Source organism: Leptopilina boulardi, unplaced genomic scaffold (assembly GCF_019393585.1).
Source record: "Leptopilina boulardi isolate dan_hultmark-lab unplaced genomic scaffold, ZJU_Lbou_2.1 LbouV2_352, whole genome shotgun sequence".
Lineage (NCBI taxonomy): Eukaryota > Metazoa > Arthropoda > Insecta > Hymenoptera > Figitidae > Leptopilina > Leptopilina boulardi.
Window position 1 is genome coordinate 1,953,744 of NW_026137921.1, and position 26,070 is coordinate 1,979,813.

Below are 26,070 nucleotides of genomic sequence, written 5' to 3' on the forward strand. Positions count from 1 at the left end.
TTTAATTTTAAATTTACGATTTTTTTAGATGCACCACTTGAAAGAGCAGTTCCTGGACCATAAGAAACGTATATTGCGAATTTTTTCTTAATGCGTTTAGTTGGTTTAAAAAATTGCCAAACTTTAGGCAAAATTTTTGTACATTTGGTCCTTAAAGAGTTAAAAGAATTTTAATTTAGCAGAATGACAGAAATTTCAATTCACCGAATTTTAATTTGTCGGAATTTTTATTTGGAAGAATTTTTAAGACATCGAATTTTCAATTGACCGAAATTGTAAATGACCGAATAATTTTGCCCTTATTTTAAAATTGACCAATCACAATTTTCCTGATAATTTCGGATTGGTCAATTATAAAATTCGCGCAAAATCCTTCTTTCAGTTTTTTTCGGACATTTTCAATTTCGGTCAAATCAAAATTTTTCCTTTTATTTAATATTATGAAATGACAATTCGACAAATAAAAATTCAGCGAATTAGAAATTCCTGACTTCAAAAAATCGACTCACTTAAAATTATAATATGTTGAATAAAAAATTCGGCTAAATTAAAATTGGATTTAATTAAAATCCTTTTCAATAAACAAATAGGTAAAGAGAAAATATGTAAAATAAAATTTTGTTTTGTAAAAAATTGAATGACTTCAAAACAATTATTTGAAATGAAAATTCTAAATAAATAGTAATTTACAGTATTTCATATTGTATTTCTAAAAATGGAATATTTACTAGAAATTGAGCTCCTATTTTTTCCATTTACAAAAACACAAAATATTTGCAATTATTAAGAAGAAAATATTTGATAAAACTGAATGATTTATGTAACATTTTGAGAGATTTAAAGATAAGATAAAAAAAAAATTTTAATTTGTTTTAATAAAAATATTTCCAAATAGAAAGTTTTTTAATTTTACATTTTCATATAAAAAATACTGCGTGCTCGTTAATAAAAATCATTTAACCTATTAAATAATTTTAGTTTCTTAATTATTTAATATTTATTTTTAAAATAATCCATTAATATAGAGACATCTAGAGCCAACCATTTTTGCCAACATAAGCAGAATGGTAATATTTTAATTGAAGCTATAACCAGACTTTCAATTTAAATTTTATTTCTCAATTAATTAAATTACGTAACTTTAGTTTCAATTTGAAAAAAAATTACTGAAAATTTCTAAAAATTATTTTTTTTTCTACTATTTTACTATAAAAATAACTTTGGCATTTGAAAATCAACAAAATCTTAAAAATAAAAATATAAATATATAATATGTTGGTAATACTTGCATTAAATTTGAAAGCACACGTGAAAATTTAACTGAAAATAATTTTTCACTTATTGTTAAAAATTTCAATGAAAAAAAAGGAAAAATTTAATCACAATAATAAAACAAGTTTTTCACTTTGACACAATTTTCCAACAAACAGACAATGTTTTTAGATGAGATCCAGTTTTTGTGCTGTGTTTCAATATATGCGCTTGCGCGTTACTAAAGTTAAAATTTGCTTCTAGACTTTGAATAAAAGGTTCTCAACCTACTATTTCACAGCTTTGACGGAAACATGTTCAAGGTCTAATTTCATCATTCAGATATAGAAAGAAAAATATCTCATCTCAAATAACTAATAGAAAATTATTTTTTATTTATTAAATTTAATTCAAATTTAATTTAACTAATTAATTATTTAATTTATTTAAATAAAAGAAATTAAAAAATAAAAATATACAAAATGAATATAATAAAAGGAAATAATTAGTTTACGAAAAATAATTATTATTGATGATGATTGGTTGATTGATTGATTATTATTGATGATGATAATTAGGAAATAAATTAATTAATTGATAAAAGGGCATTTCAAAACAAAATATAATTTTATTTTGATTTATACTTTGTTTTCTAAATATTTTATTGTGTTTATATTTTTCAATATAGAAAATAAAACTCATGACTAATTTATTAATCTAATAAAAACATATAAAATTAGGTATCAATAAAAAATTAATAAATTTTTTGATTAAATTATAAATTCTTTATTTATTTTACAAACACTCAAACTCATACTTCAATATATTATAAATATAATATAAATGTATCGATGTTCATATAAATAATTAAATTCTATACACTCTTAGAATTATATTATGCAAAAACATTTGACTACATTTATTAATTTACGATTTTTTTTTTAAATTCTATTTTTCAGTTGACACAAATTTTGAATAATAAATAATAATAATAATAGTAATAATAAAAATATATAAATTTTTTTCAACAATAACGTAAATTTTGTTTCCAAAAAACAAGAATATTTTTAAAATCTAAAATTTTTGTATTTCCTACAGAAAAATATATATATATCTGCTATAAAGTAAATTTATTTTAATTTTTCTAGCTTTGTTTTTTTTTTAATAAACATATATATTTTAAAAATAAAATCTAAATATATATTAGAAAACAAATATTTTTCAACACAATATTTATATAGAGAACAAATAATTTTTCGTATCATATATATATCTTTTTTCTTTTAATTGTAAATGAAATTCAATTTTTTTCTAATGATATGCAATGTCTGTTTGGTCCCCTTTAATTTTCATTTGATTCCTATCATGAATTCTATGATCAGAAATGAATTTTCAAAATTCATTAATTATCTCATTTTTTTTGCAATTGAATTGAAATATATATAACTACAAGCGGACTTTTTCGGAAAGTATTTCATTATATAAACTTTCGCTAAGCCTTACATAGGTTCCCGATGTATCCAAAAAATAGACTGGATCTTTTAACTGAAAATTTAAAAATTAATTATTAATTACTGAAAGGAAAATAATTTTTAAATTATGGATTTGAATTTTTTACACTAAAGGCGATTATCATCCTTTTCTCTCATGACGATTAGAAGATAATCTACGTTAAAAAAATTACATTAAAAATGTACATATAAAAAAAGTACAATGAATTATTAAAAAAAAACATAAAAATAAAATATTAGAATAAAAATTCAATATTATTATTCATATATAAATTAATAATATAAATATAAATTTTTCGTTCAATCAATCGTTTAACCCACGTTTTTTAAAGTTTAATCGTTTTAATCTTAAATTATAAGTAATATTTTTATTCAAGTTAAGGCCATGTGGGAAAAGACATTTTTTTGGAACTCTCAAACTTTCTCTAAATGAAAAAAAATGAGATTATAAACATTCAAGAATTGTAGAGAATGGTACAATGAACATCGCTCTTCTACTCGGAACGCATGATTATGTTCTAAAAATCATTAGTTAGAATTTTCATAAATTATGGAATTTCATTTCTCATAATTATTTTTGAGCCGAACAAACAATCGACAGAAAGATTCGGCGCGATATTTAAAATCAACCAATCAAAAATTATCCAAAAAAATTTCTGATGAGTTGATTTTAAAAATCGCGCCGAAATCGATATTGTTGTTTCGGCCATTTGCAATTTCGGACAAATGAAAATTCTATCAATTAGAAATTCTGTTAAATGAAAATTCGAGTAAATAAAAATTCTGACAAATAAAAATTCAAAGAAATTAAAAATTCTGTGAAGTGAATTTTTTGGTTATATAAAAATTCTTTAATATAGAAAATTGATTTGATAAAAATTCTCCAAAATACTAACCCGAAAAAATAATAATTCGACACAAAAATAATTATGACAAATGAAATTCCATAAAATAAAAATTCTAACTTATGATTTTTAGAACATAATCATGCGTCCCTTCTACTCATTTACTATAATTTAATATAAAATAGATAGAAATAATGCAGTACATATATAGTAAATTAATGTGGTTTTTCCTAGTTCATTCAGCGGTCACTAGCTCGCATTGGCTCTGCCTCCTGGATCACTGATAAACAGACGCAAAGCCTGTGTATTCACCGCGATGTTTTTTGTCATTTTCGTTTAAAAATGTAACTTTTTAAACTTTTTTCTTTTTTAATAAAATTCAACGTAAAATTATGTTTTTTCAAGAGAACAGAAATGTGCATTGTACACTTCTCTATTATACATGAAAATTTTAGACAAAACTTTTTTTTTCATTTTAGAGAAATTTTGGTTTTTGCAAAACATATTTTTCCATACAGGGCCTTAAGATTTGAATTTTTGCATTAATCGCATTAATTCGCATTAATTTTGAGAAATGCTTATGTTTATGTAATAAAATAAAAATCCATGATTTACATATTTGCAATACTTACATTTGTTACATTAAAGCCATCTTGTTGAAGTTCCTTCTTTTTTAGTTTAAATGTACCTAAAGAGAAATTTATTCAATTAAATTTTTAAAACAAATACATTATACTATGGGAGGATCTACGATAATTCAATAATGTATAGAGAAGAGTGGACTACAGTGGATCATTTTAATTTCCTGGAAAATTACATTAGAAAACTCTACTAAATTGTAAATATAAATAATAAACTACGTCAAAAAATTTAAGCAAAGTTGCGATTCATTTCTAAAAAAAATCGAAAAAACTGTTTTTGAAGTTACAAAGTAACAATTTGCTTAAAATACAATAATGATTTTTATAAACATACACCGAAAAAAAAATCCTCTTGTTTCAAGAGGATTCCTCTTATTTCAATGCATATTTTCCTCTAGTATATGCTGCAAAAGGATGTCCTCTAGGTTTAAGAGGATTGTCCTCTATGTAAAATTATTCCTCTTAATTTAAGAGGATACTCTTATTTTAAGAGGAAAATATCATCTTAAAAAAAAACTCTGAAATAATAAAAATGCAATCATCTAATTTGTATGTCATAGATATAATCTATAAAATTAAAAGGAATAAAATTTGTTATTCCATGATTTACATCTATTTGAGTATAAATAAATTAAAATTGATTTTAATTTTTTTGAATAAATCAACTAAATCTATTTTTAATAATATTTTTATGCACAAAACATATAATTCATTAAATTTGAAAATTTATTTTAAATAAATTTTCAAATAAAATTAAAATAAATAAAAATCGTAATAAAATAAATTTTTAAATAGCATAACCTCAAAATTATTTAAATTTTCTTAAAAATTACTTTAAAAAATTTCTTTTACCTTCAAAAATAGGCACGTATTGTGTAACTTGCAACTCTATCAAGATATTTAAAAGATTATTATCCATTTTGGTTTATTTCCCTTTTTTCACACAGAAATTAAAACTTTTTCACGCATGATATGCGATTTATGACGCGACGTAAATGATATGACGCAATCATCTTTGCGCATGAGCGACTTTCTATGGGAAATCCTCTTAGAATTTAGAGGAATATTCTTAAACATAGAAGATTATTCTAAATTCTAAGAGTATTATTTTTATTCTAAAAAGATTATTCTGAATATAAGAGGAATGCTCTAGAATAGTCCTTTTATTTCGATCCTCTTGAAATTAGAGGAAAATATTCTCATTTAAAGAGTAATACTCTTGTTTTATGAATAAAATTCAAGAGGATTCTGTAAGAGGAATTTTCCTCTGAATACAAGAATATTTTTTTTTCGGTGTAGGGCAATTAATAGCAGTGATCAATTGTACACTCAAAATTTGTTAAATTAAAATTATTACTATGATTTTGAAACAAAGTAATCCAATGTAGCCCGCACTCTTCCCCATATCATCGACTTTGAAAATTTTTTACTAGAAGTTTTGTAATTTAAAAGATACAAAATTTATCAAAATTAACTTTATCATTCGATTTATATTTTTAAAGAATTTCAAATAAAATTTGTTCATACATAGCGCTAAAAATAACTACAAATTTAGTTTTCATGTATGTATTAGTAAATTTAAAATTTCCATAATTTTAGAAAATTTCAAAAAAATTGTTTCCTTTTTGAAAGGAGAAATCTTGAAATTTGTGTGAAAGGAAATTGTTTATTTTTTATTTGAAAATTTTTCCTCAAAAATATAAGAATACAAACAATTTGAAAGAATAAAACTTTAATTTGTAATTTTTTGCATCATTGCATTTTTCAAAAATTTATAAGCATTAAAAAAAAAGAAATTTCAAATTTTCAAATTTAGAAAAATTTATATCTCATTAACATCTTAATAAAAAAAAAAAAAAAAATTGAAAAAGTGTTAAATTTTTTTTTGTAGAATTGTAAAAAATACAAAAAATTTTAGTCAAATCAAAAATATCAAAGTCAATATTGAGTTTATATGGATTCACCCTCTGACTTACATAAAAATAAATAAAATTAACGTAAATGATAAATACCAGTCATTGGTAATTGAGCAAGAACACGAACAAATAATGGTCTAGCATACTTTGGCAACGACTTTTGTACACCTTCAGCGAGATTGTTTAAGTTCAACGACTTGTCTGGATCGTAAATCGCTGCCATGCCAGCTTTGCCCTCATTTCCAGGAACCTTGAAAAATTATTAACCTTCTTTATAAACAGCTATTAGTTTCAACTTCTTGTGGTTTTATAAAGTAAACATTGTATCTTAAAACTATTTACATAAAAAATAGTTCAATTTTTTATTCAAAACTATATATTTAATAAATGCAAATATATATATATATATAATTAATAATTAATTCTTTAATTACTAACACTTTAATTTATTATCTCTGTATTATATAATAATTGATATTTATAATTACCTCAACCCCATAAACAACAGCATCTTTTAAATTAATTACATTACTAATTACTGCCTCAATTTCAGCTGTTGATACATTTTCACCACGCCATCTTTATTAATAATACGAGAATTATAAATTATTATTATTTATATAGATACTGTTAATTAATTATATGAAATTAATAATTTGATCAGTTATATTCTAAAATTTTGTTAATTAATTCATTAAAAATATTGTTTATTGATTTAATTTTCCATTTACCTAAATGTATCTCCAGTTCTATCTTTAAAGTAGAAATATCCCAATTCATCCATTACCAGGATATCACCTTGAAATAAATTTATTAAATAATAATTATTTTATTTTTTATAATAATTTTTTTTTTTTCATGAATATAAAAATGTTTACCGGAATTAAAAACTCTATCGCCTTTTTTGAAAACATCACGAATTATTTTCTTCTCGGAGGCTTTTTTATCGGCGTAACCACTAAAATCATTAACAGCCTTATTGGGATTAATTTTTCCAACAAAAACACCTGGTTCACCTGAAATTATTCAATTTATGAAATTAGAGATGAATTTTATATTTAGAATCTGACAATTATGTAATATTAAATTTCCACTTTCACTGATACTAATTTTTGTTCTCACTTTTACCAATTTCCAATCAGTGAAAATGAGAGTGAATGATTATGACTAGAAAAACATAAAAAAATTTTCATGAAAATTATTTTTTATACTAACCGGGTTTACAGGGAATGCAAAAACCATTAGGACCTCTAATTGGCTGTCCAGTCTCTTCATTTACCCTCAATAAAGCAACAGGATATAAGGCACTTGCATATTTTGGCACAAATCCTACAGCTCCGACTCGATTGTCAATGTTTACTGCAAAATCATTATTAACTTTAAAATAAAGAAGTAAATTAATGTAAGTAAAAAATTTTAATAACCAATATCAAAGTTAATAGTTTTTTTTTATTCATCTGTCAATATCTTTGTAATATTATTTATTTATTATTTAGAGCATAATTTTAGAATTTCTGAACACAGAAAAGTTGTCTAAATTGATTTATTCAGAAAACAATTTTTTAAAGAATTTATGAACTTTAAATAAACAATCTATAATGAAATTTATTATTAATTTTTTATAACAAAATTTTATTTAATTACTAGGGGGATTCGCCCCCCTGCGCTTCATGCGCTAACCCCCTGTTTTTTATTGTTTTTGTAGGTGGCCTTATGACCTATTTTGAGTTTATGTTTGGCTAATTTCTGGAATTGAAAACTATTATTAATATTTTATTATTTATTTTTTTAAATGTTATTTATGATTTTTATTAATAATAATTTTTAAAACATAATTTATCTAATTTATTAAATTTTCCTGCCAAAATATAACATACATTTCAGGTTATGTTCGTTTTTTTTGGTAATTTTTCACCAAAGTTTGACTTAAATGGGGTTATGTTTGTTTCTTGGTTGTTTCCCGCCAAATTAACATAACCTCAAAATTTAGGTCATTTTTAGCAGAAAATCCACCTCCTCTTCAACGTGAAGGAGGAGGGGTGGGCTTGCGACTATATTCAGAGTCTTGATATTTATGTCAAATTTGAAGAAAACTTGCAGAAATTTTTAGAAAAAAATTTTTAAATTTTTGAGTTGTAAATATGATAATATTTTGTTACTGGATAACTTTCCTGTGGAAAAGGCCACTAAAATCTATTGCGCAGCCCTAGGTGCCATAGATAACTACTGCGCATGACATGAACTTGAGCAAATAATTAGCAAGTTTTCTTCAAGTTTGACATAAAAATTTTCTGCAAACTTCCTAAGAAATTTTTCTGCGAACTTCCTAAAAATTTTTCTGCAAACTACCTAAGAAATTTTTCTACAAACTTATAATGCAAAGTTGGAAAAAGGAGGACATATCGCTATTTGACACAAATTTGCAGCAATTTTGCAAACTTGGCATTGCAAACTTGCTGCAAAATTGCTGTAAATAGTTCTGCTATTTGGGAACTTCTAAATTCAGATCATTTTTGGCGGGAAATCCCCCCCGCCCCTCAAAAAAGAGGGGTTGCGGCCATATTCAGAGTTTTGAAACGAACATAACCTCTAAATTCAGATCATTTTTGGCGGGAAATCCACCCTCGCTCCTCAAAGAAGGGGGGGATTGCGGCTATATTCAGAGTTTTGAAACGAACATAACCTCTAAATTCAGATCATTTTTGGCGGAAAATCCACCCCCGCTCCTCAAAAAAAGGGGGGGGTATTGCGGCCATATTCAGAGTTTTGAAACGAACATAACCTCTAAATTCAGTTCATTTTTGGCGGGGAATACACCTCCACTTGCGGCTATATTCAGAGTATTGAAACAGCGGTGGCGGCGATATCTTTTTGTAATATAGGAAGAAGATAAATCAATGTTTTGTTTCAGATTTAGTACAGTTATAGAAAGAAATTGACATTTTATTCTTCCAGTACAACATTTCTTCTAATGTCTATCATCAAACATGACCTCTGATAAATCAATAAATAAAGAAACTTTATTTTTTAAAATATTTTTTTGTTGCTACACAACCAAACACGAAACAAAAGAAATAAACAATTTGAAACTTGAGGTGGTAAAGATTGTACAACAGTGAAACAGTAAGGTAAATACAAAAAAATTTCGTATTTTGTGTCAAAGTCTAAAATTATCACTCAATTAACGAAATTCGTTTCTACAAAATTTTAATTGCAGATAGAGAAAATGAAGACACAAATTGCATTTCTGCTTTTCATTATTTTGATGATTTTTGAAGTTAGTCAAAAGAACTTTGTGACGAGGTCTGAAATTATCCAAATGAAAGAAGATAGATCCAAATGGTCTCAAACAGTTATAAGAAAATTGAAAAATGATCCAAAGATTTACCAAATCATGTTGATAACCAACTATGAAAAGCATACCGAAATAATTCAAGATTTACAAGAAAATCTACCGATCTTGTATTACAATGACTCCTATTTAAAACGACAAATTCACCACCTTGAACAAAAGATTTCTTTGAGTAGTCCACGAGATACTACATTGTTCTTTCTTCTTGAATCTGCAGACAAAAACAACACGCAATGGACAGAAGAAATGATGGGTTTAATTAAAAAATTGTCAACTGTTCGTATTCGACCACGATGTCTAATTCTTCGCTTTTTGGAGTATAATCAAAGATCGAATTATGCAAAATTTTTCCAAAAGATGTGGCATGATTCCTTCCTAGATGTGACCATCGTAGATGTTTCTAATGAAAGAGCAACAATTCATGTTTTGAATCCGTTTGTTTCCTACAAAATAAAACCACTGTCCAGAAGAACAGAATTGTTCCCTAATAAACTTCGCAATCTGAATGGATATCCAATAAAGATTAGGATTTTTAATGGACCACCTTTCCTACAATGGAGACGTAATTCAATAAATCATCTAGATATTTCTGGTCGAGATGGAGAAGTTGGAAAAATTTTTGCTGATGTGATGAATTACAAACAAGTATTGGTACCAGTCAATTTATACTATTTTGGTAAATTAGATTGCAATACAGACAACTTAACAAATTCTTTCTCTGAGATTCAACAAAATAAAATCCAAGTCATTGGTGTATCGACTGTAGTAATCAAAAATTTTTGCAAGAAGCAAATGTTCGAGTATGCAATTTTTGATGTAGAACAAATTGTTGCAATTACTCCAGTATTAATGTCATCAAATAATTTTTTATTTGTGGTAGGTAAAACATTCTATTATTCAATTTTGCTAACTGCCTTGATTACAGTAACTAGCTGGGTAATCCTGAAAATTTTCAAGTTTGAGAAACATATTTGGAATTGGACAGTGATTCTTCAAATTTTATTTGGGGTCACCGTGGAACATCAACCGAAACAATTAGTTGAACGTATCATTTTCGGATGCTTCATTATGCTAAATTTTTATTATTCTTTTAACATCTTAGAATCGTTGACTGATTTTAATTTTCGATTGGAAAATGAGCGAGAAATAAATTCATTAAACGATTTAATCAACAGCAGTCTTCAATTCAGTTCTGAATTCAATACAGTAGAACTTTTACCGGAAATTATTAATCAAAAAGATTTTACAGCATGGACAAAAAATAGTCGATCATTTACGACGCACTCTGATTGTCTTGAATTTCTTCTCAAATACAAGAATATAACTTGTATTATGAGATCATCAATTGCGGAATGGTACGCTGGATTATATAGAGAACAAAATCTTGTAAAAATCGTTCCAGAATTTATTGTTTCTATGGAAATTGGATATACTTTGGCACCAGGATCTCCGTTTGTTGAGAAATTTCAACACTTACACACATTAATAATGGAATTTGCATTATTAAAAAAATGGGAAATAATGAAGGAAATAAAGTATCATCAACTAAGTACCATGTCAGAAGAAAGATTACACAAATGGGACATGAGTGATGAAGAATGGAAGTTAAGGTCCTTACTGGTGTTTATAATGATTGCTGGTTATTCCACAGCAATTATTTTATTTTGTATTGAACTAATTATTGCCAAGTGTAAGGGAAGAGGAAAGTCGCAATAACTTTAAAGGTATCATTTTAATGATTATTAGAATAATCTGAAGAAAAGGCCAACACGTCGTTAAGTCCTGAAATTGTTGAAGACTTTGAACGACGGGAAGGCAACTGAGGAATCGAAGCCACAGAGTTCTGAAAGGAAAAAGAAGGTAACGAGAGACTCGACTATGATTGTCAGAATCACTTGTGGATATCCATATGCTGACGTTTTTGATAAGCTTCGCAAGGAAGTCAATATGGATGTTAACCACACGAGGATAGTAACTGCTAGAGCTACAAAAATTGGAGATCCTATTTAACTAGGAGACAAATTTAACAAGAAGTGTTTAACCGAGAACGTTATCAAAGCTGACAGATCTGCTTTTAAGGAGGCCAAAATGATGAAGACTGTAGCCGGAAGTTACTTCCATAGGTGAGTTAATGGTCCAGAACTTCATAAAGGATTTCTTACTCTCCCTCTCGTAGCTAATAAAATAATCAATACTAATAATTTATTAATAGTAACTAATTCAACAAAATTATCGATAATTTCTCCATTCATTTCTAAACGAATCTGAACACAATATGAGTTGAATTCAGATTTAATTTAAAGTGCAACAAAAATTAGTCAGTAAGATGTTGCCACGTTCTATTTCGTTTAGCATTGTCTAATTTTTGTTGCAGTACAAATTGAGTTCGATTAAACTCATTTTGAGTTCAGTTTTTCTGTGATGATAAGTTAATAAGTTAAATTAATATTATAACTAGGTGAATTACAAACAAATATTTTGCAAAATTTTTCATTACATCACGTGTTGAATTAAATAAATGCATATTGCAACCTTGTTAAATATATGATTTCTGCTGTAAAATACTTACTAGAGTTCATGAAGAAGTTCTATAATATGTTCTATATAATAATTCTAGTAAAAATCTATACAATTTTTGTGCCTGAATTTCAAATACTAAAGTTCATAATGTCTGTCATCAAATTTGACCTTTGATAAATCAATAAATAAAGAAGCTTAATTTTTCAGAAATTTTCGTTGCTACACAACCAAACACAAAACAAACTTAGTGTGCAACTTGAGGTGGTAAAGATTGTCCAACAGTAAAATAAAGAGCCAAATGTAAGATAAAAAAAATATAGGGTGCATTTGGAATAAATAAAATTAACAAATATTTTTGATAAATTTCAAATATTTTTCAACATTTAGGGGTCATCCATAAACTACGTTAATTATTTTTGGAGGGGAGGGAATCAAAAAGTCTATAAAAAAGCATTCAACGCAACGGTAACTAGAAACTAGGGGGTCTAAAGATAATGAAAAAATGGTAACGTAGTTTATGGACGGCCTCTTATTGAATTTTCTATTTTTTTTAAAGCCTACATGTTTGGTTCTACTTATTGTAACGTAACTTCAGGGCCGTACCGACAGTCTTGGGGGCCCCAGTGCAGAAAAACTCCGGGGGCCCTCTTAAGGAAAAGGTTTACTGAAAAAAACTATGTTTGTTTTAATTTTTAATATACTCTGTAAGACAAATTTTCAATATCACAAGTGGTTTCTTTAACTATTTAGTATTCATTATAACTGTCAAATTATTACAAATTAAAGACTTAGATATCCTTAAAAGACTAATATCACAGAAACATCACTAGTGTAAAAAGTTCTTTGTGTTGCGCATTATTACGTTTAAAAAGATTTCTTTCTTGATTTCATAGTGGCAAAATCGTCAATCGTTTTCGTAAAATCAATCTTTCGGGCTCTCTCATTCTCGATCGATAAAATAGCTAATTCACTTAATCTTTCCTGACCCATTGAAGTCCGCAAATAAGTTCTGATGAGATTCAGTTTAGAAAAAGATCTTTCAGCTGATGCAACTGTTACTGGGATAGTCAGATACATAATACAAGCAGTGTAAACATCAGAAAAATTCGACATTAAAGAACTGTTTTCAATAATAAGAAAATCAGCTAGCTGCTTGACAGTTTTCATTCGCTTTATTTCAGAGCTGAAAGCAGATTTAATTGATAACAATTGAGCAGGAAAAGATCTGGATATATGTTCAGGAATTGTTTGAACAAATTTTTCAGCCTCCAATGTTAATTCTTGTTCGCTTGCATTGACAATAAATTGTGGTTGCACGACTTTATATGTTTGCAGAAGCAAATGCATTCCCTCGAATCTATGTTTCAACTGTGAGCAAATAGAATCAATCATTGGATAAAAAATGGAAACTTTGAAGAGTTTTTCAGGATCAGTAAGTCTTTCATCTTCACAAAGCTCTTCAAAGTGTTTCTTTTTTCTTCGTTTTCTTTTTTCTTCGAATTGATCCAGAATATTCAATTTAGCACACAATTCAGAAGCTTCAACACGAAAATCGCCGAAAGAATTACGAAGATTTGCGACCTCTGAATAAGCATTTTCGAGGTGATCGTGCGCTGAAGAAAGTTCGAGTTCTTTCGACTGAAGAGCTTTAGATGCGATGTTGACTTTTTCTAGGATTTTGCACTGAATGATTAACAATAATATAAATTCAAGTCTTTCAATTTTTTTTTGAAGTCCTAATGCTGCATTCCTCTCGTCAGGTTTCTTGCTGGTAAGAACGATACGTGACAAATTTTTTAGAACATCGCCTAATCTAACCTTAAGCGCGTAAACAGCATCATACCGACCAACCCAACGAGTGGGATTCAATGTTTTGAGAGTAATGTTTGAAGTTTTTGAGGTTTCATCTTCATTGGAAAACTGGAGATTTTTCCAGCGAACTATACTTTTCCCAAAGTAATTGTATATGTCTTGAACTGACTCAAAAAACCGGGTGATTTCTGGAGTTTGTGAAACCGCATCATTCAGTATCAAATTTAATTTATGCGATGTACAATAAACAAAATACGCATAAGGAGCTATTTCTCTAATTCGTTTTTGAAGACCATTTAATTCACCGCTCATGACAGCTGCGCCATCGTAAGCTTGCCCACAGCATTTTGTTATTTGTAAATTTTTTTCGTTAATTAATTCAAGGACAAGATCTGCGAGACCCTTAGCAGTTGGATCATTAATTTCTCGAAACCCTGTAAACACTTCACATATTTTGAGTTCCAGCGGTTTACCAACAGAGTCATAAACAATTTTGACATACCGGAAAACTTGACTCAATTGATCAACTTTTCTTTTATCTTGAGTTGAATCTAGAATTATCGAGAAAAAAAGAGCATTTCGTATTTCATTCTCGATTTCGTTGAGAACTTGTTTTGATAGGACTGATATAAATTCGTTTTGTGATTTAGGACCTAAATAATTCACAGATCCATTCGGAAGTTCTAATAGTTCTTGCAAAATGGGATCGTATTTCGCGAGAAGCTGCACAATAGACAAAAAATTTCCTTTTCCACGATCCTGAATATTTTCGCAACTTCCACGAAAAGCAAGATTACAAGAAGCCATCATAAGTGTTACATCTAAAAGTCGTTCTATTACTTTGCGCCAAAAATTTTGTTTTCTTTTAAAATCTTCTTCGAATGCTTTCTCGATTGGTCCATTTTTTCGCCATTGTTCGTAAAGCAGACATGAATTTGTATGATTTTGTGAAGTTTCGTGAGATTTAATTCGCTCCGAAAGGTGCCTCCAGTCTCTCACACCTCTGATCCACACATTATGTGCTGAAGATACAGCAACTGCTTCCTGAGGAAACAGCCAACAAGGTTGGCAATAAACACAATCTAATTCAGATGAATAGCACAGCCAATTTCTATTTAATTTCAATCCAGATTTTGCGATGGTGAAGTAATACCCATTTGAGAAAGAACGATTTTCTTGATTTTCGTCTCGTGGAAAAGGACCTGGTGGTTGATTTGGACCGGATAAAATAATAGCTAGTTTGATTTTCTTATCAGTTATAACATCCGGAAAGATATTAGACGAATCAGAAGATTTTTCAACATCAACAAGTTCCTGAAAAAACGCAAACGCGTAAGACGAGTGTTATACGGTATAAATGCATTTATTATGAATTTGTTGTTTTTTAACTTGAAACAATACGTATTATATTATATACCAAACCTGAGGAAAGTCTGCGCTTTTATCACAAACCACATCTTCGCCCGATTTTATTGTACTGGGTGAATTTTGTAATATTTCTGACTTATTTAAAGTATCCATCGAAATTATTTCTTCACCGGAAGAAATGGACTCACAAAAGTCAGTCTCTTTAGAGTCTGAAATTATATATGTATATAAAATGTATAAGTAGATAAAAAAGCAAAGTTTATTTACAAAAGTATTCCATAAAATTTTGACTCCAGCCATTTCAGACCCGATTCGGAGGGCGGAATTAGAAAAGATTGAGGTTATTTGGACCCGGAATGGGGCTCGAATAGCTAATTTATAATAAATATACTGAAATTTAAGTCAATTTTATTTACAATCAAATCCATCGGCACATTTTTCTTGGATTCTTTCTTCGACTCTTTCTTCTTCTTCTTTTTCTTCTCGTTTATTACTAAACCAAGATGTCAATTTTTTTGTGTTTTCAATACTTGCGTTTTCTCTACGCCTTTTCTCTGCCCTTTTTTGATGACCACTCGAGTAAATGCGTTTCATATTTGACTCCAACAAGATTTATTGCACTTAAAGTATATATCTATTGCATAAAATACCGAATTGCATTGTTGTCTCTGACAGCTGTTGCTTGAAGTCAGTTACAGAAGCATACACTTGCGCGTGCGCAAAATATGACTGCAGATTTGTGAAATTGGCGCAAATTTTAAATTTAATACTATTACTACTATTGTAAAATTATTAACATTTTTTGAATTTGCTATTTTAGTTATTTATTTTTAGCAAAATTAGCATATTGAAAAAAAATTAATTAATAATTTTTAAGCCGATTATATAAAAACTTAATAAAAACTTAAATTTCATTTTGGTCTCGGGGGCCCCTGGTCGCCGGGGGCCCCGGTGCACCGCACCGGCTGCACCTACGTCGGTACGGCCCTGCGTAACTTATACAATTTTGAAAATTTTCAAAAATCATTCGGTATTTTAATTTCTCTCACCCAATACTATAATTATACCAAACTGTAGATTAATCCGAGACCATTTGCAAATCGCTTATTTTTTGACAGAATCTTACCCATTAACAAAAAATACAAATTTGCAGAATCAATGTGTATTCAGTTTTTTTAAATACAACTGCATAAAACAAAAATTAATTTCAAAGAAAAATGGACTATTTAGTTTTTTCAATGACTAATTCATTAAATTCTAATTATGCAATTTCCTTATAGATACAGAAAATGAAGAGACAAATTGCATTCCTGCTTTTCATTATTTTGATGGTTTTTGAAGTTAGTCAAAAGAACTTTGTGACGAGGTCTGAAATTATCCAAATGAAGGAAGACAGATCCAAATGGTCTCAAACCGTTATAAGAAAATTGAAAAATGATCCAAAGATTTACCAAATCATGTTGATAACCAACTATGAAAAGCATACCAAAATAATTAAAGATTTACAAGAAAATCTGCCGATCTTGTATTACAATGACTCCTATTTCAAACGTCAAATGCACCACCTTGAACAAAAGATTTCTTTGAGTAGTCCACGAGATACTACATTGTTCTTTCTTCTCGAATCTGCAGACAAAAACAACACGCAATGGACAGAAGAAATGATGGGTTTAATTAAAAAATTGTCAACTGTTCGTATTCGACCACGATGTCTAATTCTTCGCTTTTTGGAGTATAATCAAAGATCGGATTATGCAAAATTTTTCCAAAAGATGTGGCATGATTCCTTCCTAGATGTGACCATCGTAGATGTTCATAATGAAAGAGCAACAATTCATGATTTGAATCCGTTTGTTTCCTACAAAATAAAACCACTGTCCAGAAGAATAGAATTGTTCCCTAATAAACTTCGCAATCTGAATGGATATCCAATAAAGGTTGGAATTTTTAACAGACCACCTTTCTTACAATGGAGACGAAATTCAACAAATCATTTAGATATTTCTGGTCGAGATGGAGAAGTTGGTAAAATTTTTGCTGAAGTGATGAATTACAAACAAGTATTAATACCAGGTAATGTTTACAATCTTGGTAAATTCGATTGCAATACAGATAACTTAACCAAGTTTTTCTCTGCGATTCAACAAAATAAAATCCAAGTCATTGGTGTATCAAGTATAGTAACCAAAAATATTTGCACAAAGGAAATGTTCGAGTATGCAATTTTTGGTGTAGAGCAGTTTATTGCAATCACTCCAGTATTAATGTCATCAAATAATTTTTTATTTGTGGTAGGTAAAACATTCTATTATTCAATTTTGCTAACTGCCTTGATTACAATAACTAGCTGGGTAATCCTGAAAATTTTCAAGTTTGAGAAACATATTTGGAATTGGACGGTGATTCTTCAAATTTTATTTGGAGTCTCTGTGAAGAATCAGCCAAAAAAATTAATAGAACGTATCATTTTCGGATGCTTCTTAATAGTGAATTTTTATTATTCTTTCAACATTTTAGAATCGTTGACTGATTTTAATTTTCGACTGGAAAATGAAAGAGAAATAAATTCTTTGAACGATTTAATCAATAGTGGTCTTCAATTCAGTTCTGAATTCAATGCAGTAGTATATTTACCCGAAATTATTAATCAAAATGATTTGAAAACATGGACAAAAAATAGTCGAATATTAACATATAATCATTGTATTGATTTTCTTCTCAAATACAAAAATATAACTTGTATTATGAGATCATCACTTGCTGAATGGCACGCTGGATTATATAGAGAACAAAATCTTGTGAATTTCGTTCCAGAATTTATTCTCTCTATGGGAGTTGGATATTATTTGGAACCCGGATCTCCATATGTTGAGAAATTTCAACACCTACACACATTATTCATGGAATTTGCATTATTAAAAGAATGGAAAATAAAGAAGGTACTGGATCAACAACTAAGTACCATGTCAGAAGAAAGATTACAGAAATGGAACAAGAGTGATGATGAGTGGAAGTTAAGGTCCTTACTGGTGTTGATAATGATTGCTGGTTATTCCACAGCAATTATTTTATTTTGTGTTGAACTAATTATTGGCAAGTGTAAGGGAAGAGGAAAGTCGCAATAACTTTAAAGGTATCATTTTAATGTTTATTAGAATAATATGAAGATCAGGTACAAAAAAAGAGCGATAAGACGAGTCATCAAGAAGGCCAAGAAACACAAAATAAGCGTAGTCCAGAAAAAAACAGTCCTTTCGACACAGGGTCGAAAGAAGAAATAGGAGGAAGCGCTTTCAGAAAGGAATGACTCGAAGTCAACGGAGGAACCGAAGCCACAGAGATCTACAAGGAAGAAGAAGGTGACGAGAGACTCGACTATGGTTGTCAGAATCACTTGTGGATATCCGTTTGCTGACGTTTTGGATATGTTTTGTAAGGAGGTCAATTTGGACGTTAACCATAACTGGATGGAAGTAGCTACTATAGAGCTACAAAAAATATAAATCTCCTTATTTAAATCGGATACAAGTCTAACAAGGAGTGTTTCACCGCGTTGGTTATCAATACGGATCAATCAGCTCTTGAGAAGGCAAAAAAGATGATGACTGAAGCTGGAAATCAGTTCAATAGATGAGTTAACCCATCGAGAGTGTTACACCGAGTATTTGGTTGGGTATGACATACCCAAGACTAAAACTGCCTCTAAATGTTTGTAAGTGATTGTTTTCGGTTAATTATAGTATTAAATTATAAAAAGGTGTCTAATAAACAATATTTATTTATTGTCTTAAAATTATAATTTGGTATATTACCTTTTTTAATATAAATTTTTTATTTTCATAAAATTTGAGAGTAAGTACTGGAGTATGAGATACCCAACCACACTTTCGAAGGGTTAATTCTTCTTCATGAAGGATTTGATTACTCATTATAATACTAATTTACTCACTGAGAAAAAAGGTTTGAGCTGACAACCAAATATTTCATTTAATATATGTGCAACTAAAATTTTTTGGTTGACACAACTAAACTTCAGTTGACATCAACCAAAGTTTGGTTGAGACTACCAAATTCTTTTTCATTTTCTTATTTAGTCGTCTAAAACAAACTTTGGTTGTTGTCAACTAAAGTTTAGTTGTGTCAACCAAAAAATTTTAGTTGCACATATATTGAATGAAATATTTGGTTGTCAGCTCAAACCTTTTTTCTCGGTGTTAATAGTAACTAATTCAACAAAACTATCGATAATTTTTCTACTCATCACAAAAAAACCAGAACTCAAAATAAGTTGCATTCAGACTTAATTTAAAGTGCAACAATAATTAGTCAGTAAGATATTATGTTCTGTAGAATTTATGTAGAATGCTTTTATACAATAATTCGAGTAAAAATCTATACAACTTTTGTGCCTGAGTTTCCAATACCAACCTTCATAATGTCTATCATCAAACTTGACCTTTGATAAATCAATAAATAAAGAAGCTTAATTTTTTAGAAATTTTCGTTGCTACACAACCAAGCACGAAACAAAAAATATACTTAGTATGAAACTTGAGGTGGTAAAGATTGTACAACAATAAAATAAAAAGCCAAATGTAAGATAAAAAATATAAAGGGTAACCTGTCAATTGCTCTGTTTTAAACACAAAAATTTCGTCCCAATTTCATATTTTTAATCTTCTCATGTAATCTAATACAAAATTTCAAATTATTTCAAAAATATTTTCAATTTTTATTTTGCATTATTATAAGAAAATCAATAAACATTAAGTTGACTTCGTCAAAAAATGGGAATTTTTCAAGTGGTCTCCGGAGAAATTATAGTATTGGGTAAGAGAATTTAAAATACGAAAGGGTTTTTGAAAATATTCAAAATTGTAAAAGTTACGTCATTTTGAATTTTTTATATATATTTTTTAAATATTAATATTTCCGAGTCTTTTTAACGGATGTAAATTAAATTTAAATATGTTGCATTTGGAATAAATAAAATTCCTAAATATTTTTGATAAATTTCGAATATTTTCCGACATTTAGAGGTCATCCATAAACTACGTTACTATTTTTGGGGGGGAGGGAGTCAAAAAGTCTATAAAAATGCATTCAACGCAATGGTAACTAGGGGATAGGGGGTCTAAAGATAATGAAAAAATGGTAACGTAGTTTATGGACGGCCTCTTATTGAATTTTCAATTTTTTTAAAGCCTAGATGTTTGGTTCTACTTATTCTAACGTAACTTATACAATTTTGAAAATTTTCAAAAATCATTTGGTATTTTAATTTCTCTTACCCAATACTATAATTATACCAAACTGTAGATTAAGCCGAGACCATTTGCAAATCGCTTATTTTTTGACAGAATCTTACCCATTAACAAAAAATACAAATATGCAGAATCAATGTGTATTTAGTTTTTTAAATACAACTGCATAAAACAAAAATTAATTTCAAAGAAAAATGAACTATTAAGTTTATTCAATGACTAATTCATTAAATTCTGATTGTGCAATTTCTTTATAGATACAGAAAAAATGAAGACACAAACTGCATTCCTGCTTTTCATTATTTTGATGGTTTTTGAAGTTAGTCAAAAGAACTTTGTGACGAGGTCTGAAATTATCCAAATGAAGGAAGACAGATCCAAATGGTCTCAAACCGTTATAAGAAAATTGAAAAATGATCCAAAGATTTACCAAATCATGTTGATAACCAACTATGAACAGCATACCGAAATAATTCAAGATTTACAAAAAAATCTGCCGATCTTGTATTACAATGACTCCTATTTCAAACGACAAATTCACCACCTTGAACAAAAGATTTCTTTGAGTAGTCCACGAGATACTACATTGTTCTTTCTTCTCGAATCTGCAGACAAAAACAACACGCAATGGACAGAAGAAATGATGGGTTTAATTAAAAAATTGTCAACTGTTCGTATTCGACCACGATGTCTAATTCTTCGCTTTTTGGAGTATAATCAAAAATCGAATTACGCAAAATTTTTCCAAAAGATGTGGCATGATTCCTTCCTAGATGTGACCATCGTAGATGTTCATAATGGAAGAGCAACAATTCATGATTTGAATCCGTTTGTTACCTACAAAAAAAAACCACTGTCCAGAAGAACACAATTGTTCCCTAATAAACTTCGCAATCTGAATGGATATCCAATAAAGGTTGGAGTCGTTAATCGACCACCGTTCGTTAAACTGAGCAGAAATTTGACAAATCATCCTGTTGATATTACTGGACCAGATGCAGGAGTTGCAAAAATGCTCGCTGAAATGTTAAATTACACGCTATTATTCGTACCGTCGAATGAAGAATCATTAGGTAATATGTCTTGCAATATAAATAAATTATCTGGTTTCTATTCAGCGATTCAACAAAATAAAATCCAATTCATGAGTGTGACGTCTACAGTAACAACAGCTGTATGCAGTACACGAGAGTTTGAGTATGCAATTTTTGCTTTAGATCATTTTGTTGCAATTACTCCGACATTAAAAAACAATCATTTTTCGTTTGTAATAGGAAAAACATTCTACTATTTAATTTTGTTGACTGTCTTGATTACGATAACCAGCTGGATTGTAGTAAGAGCTTTTAAGTTTGAAGGAACAATTTTTAATTGGACTGCGATTGTTCAAATTTTATTTGGCCTTACAGTACTGAATCAACCGAGAAAATCAAAGGAACGAATCTTTTTTGTCTGCATCTTGATAGTGAATTATTATTATTCATTCAACACTTTGGAATCGATAACTGATTTTAATTTCCAAGTGGAAAATAAAACAAAAATTAATACTATTAATGATTTAATGAACAGTGGTCTTCAATTTAGTTCTGAATTAAATAAAATAAGACTTTTTCCCAAACTCTATAATCAGAGTGATTTCACAGCCTGGGCGAAAAAAAGTCGAGTATCAACATACGAGGAATGTATTGAACTTCTACTCAAATACAAGAACATAACTTGTATTATGAGATTATCACAAGCTAAATGGCACGCTGGATTGTACAGAGAACAACATCTCGTGAAATTTGTTCCAGAATTTATTGTTTCTGTTGCAATTGGATTTGCTTTTGAACCTGGATCTCCGTATGTTGAAAAATTTCAACAATTACACACACTATTGATGGAATTTGCGTTACTAGAAAAATGGAGAATAAAGAAGTTATCATACAATCAACAGGATACCATTTTAGAGAAAAAAATAATGAAATGTTATGAGAATAAAGGTGAATGGAAATTACGATATTTGCTGATTATAATAATGATTTCTGGTTATTTCGAATCGATTATTTTATTTGTCATTGAAGTGGCCATTGACAAGTGGAAGAGGAGACAGAAATCACAATGACTTTAAAGGTACGATTTTAATGATATAGAAATTTAGTGAAATGACTAAATGCAAATTAGCAAAAACAAACAAAAAATTTATTACAGATTATTTAGCTTCAGTTGTCAGAGAAAGAAACTGAAATATTTCTTTCCGATACCACTATTTCTAATGCCTATTATCAAATTTGACCTCTGATAAATAAAATCAATAAATAAAGGCTGTATTTTTTTTTTAAACAATTTTCGTTGCTTAGCTACCAAATACGATTCATTAAATAAAAAAGAAAAGAAAAAAGAATACTTATAAAAATATCCATAATGCAACTTGATCTAGTAAAGTTTTTACAATCGTGATACAATAGAAAATAAAAAAAATTAAGAAAAGGGTCATCTGTAAATTACACTGATTTCGTATTTTGTGTTTTCTGAAACAAAATCTAAAATTATAATTCATTTAATAAATTTGTCTGTAAAAAATTTTAATCACAAATACAAAAAATGAAGAGACAAATAGTATTCCTTCTTTACATAATTATAATAGTTTATGAAGTTAGTCAAAAAAATTATGTGACAAAGTCTGAAATTATCAAAATGAAACAAAAGAATCTATCGAAATGGTCTGAAAGAGTCATAACGACATTAAAAAGTGATGCAAAAATTTATCAAATTGTATTGATAACCAACTGTGGAACGTTTGAGCATACTGAAATAATTCAAGATCTACAAGAAAATATACCGACGTTATATTTCAATGAATTTTATTCAAAACAGGAATTAAAACATCTTGAGCAAATAAATTCTTTAAGTAATCCACGAGATACAACCTTGTTCATTGTTATTGAATCTCCAGACCAAAACAATATCCAATGGACAGAAGAAATGATGGCATATATTAAAAAATTGTCAGACTTTTGTATTCGACCAAAATGTTTAATTCTTCGCTTTTTAAGTTATAATCAAACTTCCAATTACGCAAAATTTCTCCAAAAGATGTGGCAAGATTCATTTCTAGACGTGAAGATTCTAGATATTAATAGAGAACGAGCAACAATTCATGAACTAAATCCGTTTATTTTCTACAAATCAAAATCGTTTTCCAAAAAAACGCCATTGTTTTCTCAAAAACTTGAAAATTTTAATGGATATCCAATAAATGTTGGAATCGTCAATCGACCACCGTTTGTAAAATTAAAACGAAATTCAACAAATTATCCTATTGATATTTCAGGTCCTGATGCAGAAGTTGGAAAAATCTTCTCTAAACTATTGAATTACAAACAAATATTGTTACTAGCAAAAAAAGAAAGTTATGGTAAAATCTATTGTAATGTAAATAAATTAACTGGTTTCTATTCTATGATTCGAAAAAATAAAGCTCAACTCATTTGAGTAACGGCTGCGCAATTAAAAAATTTTTGCGACAATCAAATGTTCGAAAATGCAATTCTTGATCTAGATCATTATATTGCAATTATTTCCACAATGATGTCATTGAACAATACGTCAATTATGATAGGGAACACTTTCTACTATTCAATTTTATTGACTGTCTTCATTACATTATTCAGTAGGATAATTGTAAAAATTTGAAAATTTGAAAAAACAATTTGGAAATGGACTTGGAGTCTTCGTGGAGCATCAGCCAAAAAAATTAAAAGAACGTATCATTTTTGGATGCTTTCTGATGGTGAATTTTTATTATTCTTTCAACATTTTGGAATCGATAACTAATTTTAATTTTCAACTTGAAAATGAAAGAGAAATTAATTCCCAGAACGATTTATTGAATAGTTGTCTTCAATTTAGTTCTGAATTAAATAAAATAACATTATTTCCCACAGTCATTAATCAAACTGATTTTACAATCTGGGTGAAAAAAAGTCGAGCATTCACTTACGAGGAATGTATTGAATTTCTTCTCGAATACAAGAATATAACTTGTATTATGAGATTTTCACAAGCTGAATGGTACGCTGGATTTTACAAAGAACAAAATCTTTTAAAATACGTTCCAGAATTTATTTCATCTGTTGTTGTTGGACATGCAGTGGAAACTGGTTCTCCGTACGTTGAGAAATATCAACAAGTTTTTATAGATTATTGAAAGAATTTGCATTATTGGAAAAATGGAAAATAAGAAAGTTACCGCATCATCAACTGGGGAAATTACAAAAAGAAGATAAGAATAACGATAAATAGAAGTTGCTATCTTCGCTGATGGTGATATTGATTGGTGGTTATTCCACATCGATTATTTTATTTGTTATTGAACTAGTTGTTGGCAAGTGTAAGAGAAGACGAAAATGACAATTTTTTTTTTTTTTTTTGGTATCGTTGATTGTGAATTTTGCATTAGATTTTAAAAATACAAAATGGATGATCAAAATTGCGGATTTGTTTTAAGTTCATCAGATTTTCTTGAATATAATTTTTTAAGAGGATTTGCCGATCGTTAATTAAGAAACTGATGTAAGTTTTTCAAAATAGAAAATGACTGAAGGAAGGTTAATTATAAATTGATTAGATTTTTTTGAAACTAATCATTACTCGGATGTTTTTAACGTCGCTACTTACAAATCTGAATTCAGTTTTTATTAAGTAGAAATTGCGGATGATTTTTCAAACAAAAATTTGGATTCGCTTGTTAATTTTTACTGTGTAATTTCTAAATTCGATGATTACGAATCTGACGCCAGGTTTAAAAAATCCCAAATGGCGGATCCAATATGGACTTTTTTTTAATTAATTGATTGAATTCGCTCCAAATTCGTTAGTCAGGGATTTTTGGGGTCACTGATTACGAATCCGTTTTCAGTTTTTTAAATTCAAAATGGAAATTTTTTTAAGAATTCCCATTTAATTTCAGATTTGTAATAAGCAAATCTCAAAAGTCTTAAAAAAAACCCAGATAACATGTTTAATAAATACCCAACAATTCATCCGGTCATATTGGATCCAAAATTTTGAATTTTTAAAATCTAGTATCAGTTTTGTAATATTTCTGCACTACTAAATGTTTAAGACTTATTAAGGAAGCTCTCCGGCGCCAGTGGAGCTCAATAACAACCTGTTCTATATATATATAAGAATAACTTCTCCCTCAAAAGAAATAGTTGAGAACATTTTCCTGTTTCCCTTCCCCTCTGTCAAGTGCAGAAGTGCAAAATTTGTAATTGTGCGCAGCTTTTTAAGATACGGCAACAGTGTAGAACGGCTGACTATAAACAGCTGACACAAGTTGGTTCATCGCAAGAAGAACATAACCTACTTTTTATGTTTGTTTATTTATTTCAGTTCACTAAAAAATCACTTGAATTTCAATTTTCAGATTACTGTTATTAAAAATTGAACATCGTTACCCCTATAGAATTTTATTTACTTTTATTTCTCTAATTCGCCCCTACAATATACTAGTTTTTGAGAAAAAGTTATCACGTACTTTTGGAGAAAATAAATAAAATCTATCATTTTCAACGTTCAGGTTAGGAATGCTATGTTAAATATT

The 26,070-nt window shown here is 28.5% G+C and overlaps 3 protein-coding genes across 3 annotated transcripts in view; all 3 read right to left on the reverse strand.

The window, feature by feature from the left end:
- LOC127286287 (5-oxoprolinase) overlaps positions 1-1,526 on the reverse strand; it is a 28,279-nt gene extending 26,753 nt beyond the window's left edge. The window contains exon 1 of the mRNA XM_051312666.1: positions 1,290-1,526. The gene's annotated coding sequence lies outside the window, so the exon portion shown is untranslated. The remainder of the gene's footprint in view (positions 1-1,289) is intronic.
- Positions 1,527-2,329: 803 nt separating this feature from the next.
- LOC127286276 (long-chain fatty acid transport protein 4-like) overlaps positions 2,330-26,070 on the reverse strand; it is a 44,050-nt gene continuing 20,309 nt past the window's right edge. The window contains exons 7-13 of the mRNA XM_051312653.1: positions 7,380-7,523; positions 7,043-7,180; positions 6,896-6,962; positions 6,653-6,743; positions 6,261-6,414; positions 4,240-4,295; positions 2,330-2,796 (exon numbers count right to left, since the gene is read on the reverse strand). Of these exons, the coding sequence (XP_051168610.1) occupies positions 2,698-2,796; positions 4,240-4,295; positions 6,261-6,414; positions 6,653-6,743; positions 6,896-6,962; positions 7,043-7,180; positions 7,380-7,523 (749 nt within the window). The 3' untranslated portion in view covers positions 2,330-2,697. The remainder of the gene's footprint in view (positions 2,797-4,239; positions 4,296-6,260; positions 6,415-6,652; positions 6,744-6,895; positions 6,963-7,042; positions 7,181-7,379; positions 7,524-26,070) is intronic.
- LOC127286275 (zinc finger MYM-type protein 1-like) lies at positions 12,635-16,028 on the reverse strand. The gene is made up of 2 exons (XM_051312652.1): positions 15,271-16,028; positions 12,635-15,162 (listed from the first exon to the last, which is right to left on the reverse strand). The coding sequence occupies exons 1-2, from the start codon at positions 15,514-15,516 to the stop codon at positions 12,901-12,903; spliced, it is 2,508 nt and encodes an 835-aa protein (XP_051168609.1). The 5' UTR covers positions 15,517-16,028; the 3' UTR covers positions 12,635-12,900.

Bases quoted from the DNA above. Each gene is read 5' to 3' on its own strand.
- LOC127286275 (XM_051312652.1), bottom strand. From the start codon at position 15,516: ATGGCTGGAGTCAAAATTTTATGGAATACTTTTGTAAATAAACTTTGC. The intron at 15,163-15,270 runs GTTTGGTATATA...GCGTTTTTTCAG, and splicing joins AAAGCGCAGACTTTCCTCAG to GAACTTGTTGATGTTGAAAA.